Source organism: Pelophylax lessonae, assembly GCF_965119305.1.
Source record: "Pelophylax lessonae genome assembly, chromosome: 8".
NCBI classification, from domain to species: domain Eukaryota; kingdom Metazoa; phylum Chordata; class Amphibia; order Anura; family Ranidae; genus Pelophylax; species Pelophylax lessonae.
Window position 1 is genome coordinate 15,376,078 of NC_138775.1, and position 7,978 is coordinate 15,384,055.

The window sequence follows — 7,978 nt, forward strand, 5'->3', positions numbered from 1 at the left end:
CCAGTCATGACGGCCCACTTCCTCTGAGCTTGAGTTGTCACGGGCACGCCCCCTGGGGAAGTTACGCACAGTTGGCCTAGGCTCAGAGCATCACTGCATTGAATTGAGCTGTGTAGTGCAACAGTAAAAACTCCCCTCTGCCACCGGAGAAGACAAAGGATCTGCGATGTCACTGGACCAGTCGGACCCTCGGAAAAAAGGTGAAGATTATATATATATATATATTTTTTTTTTATATATAAAAAGGGCGGGTGGGTCGATTTCAACTGGAGTTTTGCTTTAAATATATCCGCTTCAACTATCTGGCTCTTGTAGAGAATCCAGTGCTGCCATTGGCTGCTGGCAAGCAGATGAATACAAGCAAACTGTGGAAGAGCAGGAATGTGCCAAGTCTATAAATGCCAGTGTTAGATCAGCCGATTCCTCGGTGGTCCCAGTACCGGTACTTCTCAGAGGGGACCAATCTACCCCGAATGTAAGTTCTGTATCAGGGACATTGGCACCACAAAGTCCAACCGTCTCCCTGGTTCAGGAGCAATACTATGCCTTTACTGCATCCCATTCCAGGAGACAACTCACGCGTTTTCTGGCCTGGTTTGCTCCCAGAAACCAATCGCAAGTCGTCGCAAGTCCCTTCCTATACTGGGTCGGTTTTCCAAGTCGTCGTAGAGGGACGTCACGATTTCCAGCTTCCTGTAGTCTCGAGGTTTCACTAGACTTCGGACCAACTGGAGGCAGCACTCTTTCAGGGTAAAAACTGGAGGAAAAAAAAAAAACACCACAATATAATAATTATAGGAATGCCTAAAGTTGACAATATGGGTAAAGATGGGCATTTTGCTTATTTGTACCCAGTGCAAAAAATGTTTACATAGCAACCATCTGAGATTCAACTTTGAGGTGTCTGGACCTCTGAGCACCATCCTCTCGGCCCCACTTCCGCAAGCACCCCACAGTCACTGGACATGTAGCTGTCCTACTCTGAATGGCTTTAAAGCGGAGTTCCAGCCTCAAAATCGATTTTGGGCCATCCGCTTGCTGAGGGCAACCTGAAAAAGAAATGGATACTGACGATTTTTTTTTTTGGTCACTTACCTCATTATAGAAGAAAATATACTCACCTTCCTTCCACTTCCTCCCTCTGTGGCTCGCGCCGTCACTTCCGGTTTGCGTTGACTCCTGGGAGCTGAACGTCATCGCTCCCAGGAATCAATGCGCCTGCACTGGCCCCGCTCGTCACTTCCAGTGCAGGCGCGGCATTCACTGCTAAACAGCTTCTGTGCATGCAGTGAAGCGGAAGTGACGAGCGGGGCCGGTGCAGTGCATTGTGGAACTCCGACCTCACAGAAGAGGAGGACACGAACACGAAGAGGGACGCTGCGGCTTCAGCTGCCCACACCTGAGATGGCAGCGCTGGAGAACAAATTTACAAGGTAAGTATTTCTTCTTACGGGTAAGTGTGACCCGGGACAGTACAGAGGCTATCCATTGTGGAATGTACTAGCCCTGACTGTCCCGGGGGTATTTTTAGCTCAAATTGACCCCTGAGGCCGGAACTCCGCTTTAAGGCTCCATTCACACCTGCGCGGGTTTACAAAACGCGTGTCGTTTATTGAACTGTTATGGCACCCTAAAAGTGGCATGAAGATGCACGTTTTGCCGTCAAGAAAACCATGCGGCAAACACACAAATGTGGCAAAAAAGTTACGTGAGCTACTTTGCCACATTTGTCGTGCATAGGGCAGCCCTATGAAATTAATAGGTTGTCCAAAGTGTGTCGTGTGAAAATGCATTTAAAATAACGGTAGGTGCGAATTAACTTAAAAGACTATGACAGGGAAAGTTGTGCAAGACACACCAATACAAGGAAGAAAGCAATCACACACAGGGCAGCAGGGAACTTTCCTAAAATCAGATTTTAAGCAGCCTGTTCATTTTGAGTTTACTAAAAATGCAGCACAATGCAAGTCCATGCATATTTATTTCTTGCTTTAGAACGCTAGAGATAGATAGATATGGATAGATAGATAGATATGAATAGATAGATATGAATAGATAGACGCACACGCAGTATCTCACAAAAGTGAGTACACCCCTCACATTTCTGTAAATATTTTATTCTATCTTTTCATGTGACAACACTGAAGAAATGACACTTTGCTACAATGTAAAGTAGTGAGTGTACAGCTTGTATAACAGTGTAAATTTGCTGTCCCCTCAAAATAACTCAACACACAGCCATTAATGTCTAAACCGCTGGCAACAAAAGTGAGTACACCCCTAAGTGAAAATGTCAAAATTGGGCTCAAAGTTAATATTCTGGGTGACAACCATTATTTTCTAGCACTGCCTTAACCCTCTTGGGCATGGAGTTCACCAGAGCTTCACAGGTTGCCACTGGAGTCCTCTTCCCCTCCTCCATGATGACATCACAGAGCTGGTGGATGTTAGAGACCTTGCGCTCCTCCACCTTCTGTTTCAGGATGCCCCACAGATGCTCAATAGGGTTTAGATCTGGAGACATGCTTGGCCAGTCCATCACCTTTACCCTCAGCTTCTTTAGCAAGGCAGTGGTCCTCTTGGAGTTGTGTTTGGGGTCGTTATGTTGGAATACTGCCCTGCGGCCCAGTCTCTGAAGGGAGGGGATCATGCTCTGCCTCAGTATGTCACAGTACATGTTGGCATTCATGGTTCCCTCAATGATCTGTAGCTCCCCAGTGCTGGCAGCACTCATGCAGCCCCAGACCATGACACTCCCACCACCATGCTAGACTGTAGGCAAGACACACTTGTCTTTGTACTCCTCACCTGGTTCCCGCCACACACTTGACACCATCTGAACCAAATAAGTGTATCTTGGTCTCATCAGACCACAGGAGATGGTTCCAGTAATCCATGTCCTTAGTCTGCTTAAACTGTTTGCGGGCTTTCTTGTGCATCATCTTTAGAAGAGGCTCCCTTCTGGGACGACAGTCATGCAGACCAATTTGATGCAGTGTGCAGCGTATGGTCTGAGCACTGACAGGCTGACCCCCCACCGCTTCAACCTCTGCAGCAATGCTGGCAGCACTCATACGTCTATTTCCTAAAGACAACCTCTGGATATGACGCTGAGCACGTGCACTCAACTGCTTTGGTCAACCATGGCGAGGCCTGTTCTGAGTGGAACCTGTCCTGTTAAACCGCTGTATGGTCTTGGCCACCGTGGTGCAGCTCAGTTTCAGGGTCTTGGCAATCTTCTTATAGCCTAGGCCATCTTTATGTAGAGCAACAATTCTTTTTTTCAGATCCTCAGAGAGTTCTTTGCCATGAGGTGCCATGTTGAAATTCCAGTGACCAGTATGAGGGAGTGAGAGCGATAACACCAAATTTAACACACCTGCTCCCCATTCACACCTGAGACCTTGTAACACTAACGAGCCACATGACAATCATGCCCCATTGTTGGCATCAGTTGGGTAATGTGACACAAGGGCCAGATAAAGGCTGGCTAGAGGGCAGCATCCGTCCCCTGGGCCACAGTTTGGAGACTACTGGTGTAGGGTATTCACCTTTTTCCTTGCCCTCCTGGCAGCTGCCGCTCTTCCATGTTTTCCAACAACCTGTGATGTGGGCGGGCCCTCACCTTCCATACATACAACGCAGGAGAACTGGCCCAGCATTGTATGTGATGAGAGAGCCTGCGATCAGAGAGGCAGCAAAGAAAGCAGCTTCGGGGACCAGTCACAGAGCATAAAGGAAACCCACAGGGACACAAAATGAGGTATGACTGGTTATTCCTCTTCCCTTATCTAAGCATTTACCCTTTGAAGTGTGGAGGAAAGGGCACCGGATATTTGTATTTCTGCTGTTTGGCGTTGTTAAATAAAACTCTCAATCATCAAGGAGCATGGAACTTGCTGATTGGACAGTTCTAGCTCTGACTTAGCAGGGGGGGGGGGGGGGGGGGTGTTGGAGCGCTGCAGGGAGACCACTGCTTGCCTAGAGAAAGCAAGGATCCTGCTTTGCAGCGTGTTCTGGACTGCCGCATATTGCTGGCCTGCGACTGAGATCACATGTGGTGTTGTATGTAGAATGACACGTGTTCAGTTACCTGGCAGATAGATGTTCACCGCTGCTGGCTGTCCGTTCACATTGGGGGACGGAACGTAGATTTCCTTCTCGTTTACCATCATCGGTACATCCGTCTCCATTTCACGGAACAACCAGATATGACCTACAAGACGGAGGGAGAAAAGAGGGATCACTGAGCTGAAGAGTCACGCGTGATACCTGCTGTGTATTCTAAGGGTGGGTACATACTACAACATCCTAGTACTAACTCTGGGGCTGCCCGTGTCCCACTGGGGTGAAAATCCCTAAATTCCTGTCCCGGGGACACAACATGAAGTGACAGGAGATCTCTCCAAAGAGAGAGGAATTCCCTTCGCTGGCAGCAGTCTCGAAATCCCCTCCGACATGTTCTCCACAGGGGGTCACTTCACAAAGAGCAGTGGCTTCTGGGTGCTCAGGCGATGATCAGTGGCGGCTGGTGCTCCATGGGCCAGGGGGGGTGGTAGATGGACCACACCTTACTCCCCCCCCCCCCGACCACACCAGCTCCAGCCCGCACTGCCCCCCCCCCCTTTTCCAGGCTCACTCACCCTGGGCAGGCAGTGACTTCCCCCTCAGTTTCCTCCCTCCTCCGCTCCTTGGCCAATAGCATGGCTTTTCCTTTCGGCCAATGGGGAAACGGATCTCAGGACCAGCTTCCTGATTGGCCAGGAGGAGAATCAGTGTGGCAATAGCTATTGTCACACAACTGGGTGGGCTCGGGGCGCAGTGCTCTGCACCCTGAGCCCACCCTTTTTTTTTTTAAGCCTATTAGAGCCTCTGGCTCTAATCACGTGCTTAAAAAAAAAAAACCCTATTGGAATCCATGCGTCGGGTGCCCTGCATGTAGATTAGGGGGCCGGACACATGGATGGGGGGGCGGCGCCCCTGCGCCACTGGCGGTAATGCTGCCGCCTACTTCATGCCAGTTCTTTTGCCAAACTGGAGCCATAAGCCAAGCATTATGGAGTGGTTCCATTGCATGAGTTTTAGAGGTGCTGCCACCTATCACACTTAACAAGCGGAATCTAAATTTGCGGCACCCACAAAGAGCGAGCGTCATCCCCTCTGGCTGCCATGTTAGGCTTTCGGTGGGTGGTAAAAACACTGCCAAACCACCTATGTAAATGAGGCCTTAAAGTGGTTCTAAAGGCTTCGTTTTTTTACCTTCATGCATTCTCTGCAGCTCCCCCCCCCTTAAAGTGATGTGCACAGGAGCAGCAGGTCTTTCCTTCCTTGCAATGCAGAGAGGCAGCAGTGGAAGCCATTGGCTCCAGCTTCTGTCAATCACAGCCTATGGAGGAGGGAGTGGGGGGCGGGCTGAGCTGCACTGTGTGTGTCTACAGACGCAATCAGCACAGCTCAGCACTGAGCCCACAGGTGTGTCACAATAGGAAGCGGCTTCTCATGGAAACACTGAGAGGAGGAGGAGCCAGGAGCCCCCCGGGGGAGGGGGGGGTTGGGGACACCGAGAAGAGGAGGATTGGGGCTGCTCTGTGCAAAGCCATTACACAGAGCCGGTAAGGATAACTTTTTTTCCTTTTTAAATAAACAAGAAGAATGTGGTTTACAATCACCGAAAGACAGCCGTCCTCTGACTTCCTGTTCTGGTGACAACTCAAATTTTAGATTTGCCATCCGCCAGACCATACCCCTCTTCCCCCCGGGGGGTATCAGAGCATCCACCCCCACTCCCCCCAGGGTACCAGACCATATCGCCCTTCCCTCTCAGGGATATCTGACTGTACCCCCCTTCCCCGTGGGGTACCAGACAGACTCTTACCATGCAGGTACCAGAGCATATCCCCCTCTCCCCAGGGGGACCAGACCGTACCCCCCTCCTTCCAGGGGAACCAGAGCTTACACCCCCCCCATGGGGGGGTACCAGACCATATTCCCCTTCCCCCCCCAGGGATACCTGACCGTACCACCCTTTCCCTGGGGTACCAGATCATACCCCCCCTGGGGTTGCCAAACTGTACCCCCTCCAGCAGTACCAAACCGTACCCCTCTTCCCCCCAGGGGTACCAGACTTTACCCCAATCCTTCTAGGGGTACCAGAGCATACACCCCTTCCCCCACAGGGATACCTGACCCTAACCCCCCTTCCCCTGGGGGTACCAGACCCTACCAGCCCAACCCACCCCCCCTGGAGTGTACCAGACCGTACCCCCCTCCTTCCAGGGGTAACAAGGCTTAAACCCCCCTCCCTCCAGGGGTACCAGACTATACCCCCTCCTTCTCCTAGGGTTACCAGGCCCTACCCCCCTTCCCCTGAAGTTAGCAGACCATACCCCTCTTCCCCCCGGGGGGTACCAGAGGATCCACCCCCACTCCCCCAGGGGGTACCAGACCATACCGCCCTTCCCTCCGAGGGATACCAGACTGTACCCCCCTTGCCCTTTGGGGTACCAGACCGTACCCCCTTACCATGCAGGTACCAGACCATATCCCCTCTCCCCAGGGGTACCAGACCGTACCCCCCTGCTTCCAGGGGTACCAGAGCTTAAACCCCCCCTCCCACAGGGGGTACCAGACCATACCCCCCTTCCCCCCAGGGATACCTGACCGTACCCCCCTTCCCCCCCAGGGATACCTGACCGTACCCCCCTTCCCCCCCAGGGATACCTGACCGTACCCCCCTTTCCCTGAGGGTACTAGACCGTACCCCCTCCCCCCTGGGGTATCAGACCATACCCCCTCCAGCGGTACCAACCCGTACCCCTCTTCCCCCCAGGAGTACTAGACTTTACCCCCCTCCTTCAAGGGGTACCAGAGCATACACCCCTTCCCCCACAGGGATACCTGACCCTAACCCCCCTTCCCCTGGGGGTACCAGACCCTACCAGCCCACCCCCCGGAGTGTACCAGACCGTACCCCCCTCCTTCCAGGGGTACCAAAGCTTACACCTCCACTCCCACCGGGGGTACCAGACAATACCCCCCCAGGGATACCTGACCGTACCCTCTACCCCTGGGGTACCAGACCATACCCCTTATCCCCCCCAGGGGTACCCGACTGTACCTCCTCCTTCTGGGGTACCAGAGCATATCCCCCCTCCCCCACAGGGATACCTGACCCTACCCCCTTCCCCTGGGGGTACCAGAGACTTTACCCCCCTCCTTCTCCTAGGGTTACCAGGCCCTACCCCTGAAGTTAGCAGACCGTATCCCCCCTTCCACCCCGGGGGTACCAGACTGTACCCCCTTCCCCCACGGGTACGAGTCCCCCTCCCCAGAGGGCACAGGGCCAGTCTGCCCCTCCCCCTCATACCCCGGTAGGTGTTCATCTTCCGTCCTGTCCCGGGTGGGAGGACCGGGTAGGGCTGCGGCTCCCCCTGGAAGTTCACCCATATCGGCTGCACGATGCGGGGGCTCCGGTTACAGAACACGACTTGGATGAGCTCCCGAGTGTTGATGGAGCGGAGCTGAGGGACAGAGGAGGGCGGCGGGGAAATCTCCTGTGGCATCCCGAGGCTTCAGACCTCCTACTAGGCCTGGGAAGCGCATCACCATAGCAACCGGAAGCTGCACGTACGCATCGCCCGACGTCACACTCTCTACGGCGCTTTGGCCAAGCTATGCGTCTGACGTCGTACGTCGCGCTGCAAGCTTGACGCGAGGAATTCTGGGAGGTGTAGTGTCCCAGCAGCCAGGAGGTGGGCTTGGCAATCTCTTAAAGTGACACTCCAGATTGTTTAACCACTTGTCTACTGGGGCACATTTATAATTGTTCTCTTTCCTCGCACAACAAATTCTGATTTATTTATTTATTTTTAGCTTGGAAATGATTTTATTTTTTTATTGGAAATGATTTTATACTACCGGAGAACAAAATGTTGGCAGTTGCAATTTTTTTTATGTCACGCGATTTTTGCACAGCTAT

At 52.6% G+C, this 7,978-nt stretch overlaps 1 protein-coding gene across 1 annotated transcript; it reads right to left on the bottom strand.

Annotated features, from left to right (window-relative positions):
- Window positions 1–228: 228 nt before the first annotated feature.
- VHL (von Hippel-Lindau tumor suppressor) lies at window positions 229–7,640 on the bottom strand. Its single transcript, XM_082264729.1, has 3 exons — window positions 7,367–7,640; window positions 4,094–4,216; window positions 229–757 (listed from the first exon to the last, which is right to left on the bottom strand). Exons 1-3 carry the CDS (start codon window positions 7,560–7,562, stop codon window positions 576–578), a joined length of 501 nt encoding a protein of 166 aa, XP_082120855.1. The 5' UTR covers window positions 7,563–7,640; the 3' UTR covers window positions 229–575.
- Window positions 7,641–7,978: the final 338 nt, after the last annotated feature.

Coding starts and splice junctions, on each gene's coding strand:
- VHL (XM_082264729.1), bottom strand. CDS start 7,562: ATGCCACAGGAGATTTCCCCGCCGCCCTCCTCTGTCCCTCAGCTCCGC. Junction 4,217..7,366: donor GAAGATGAACACCTACCGGG/GTATGAGGGGGA, acceptor TCCGTCTTGTAG/GTCATATCTGGTTGTTCCGT. Junction 758..4,093: donor GGTGAACATCTATCTGCCAG/GTAACTGAACAC, acceptor TTTTTCCTCCAG/TTTTTACCCTGAAAGAGTGC.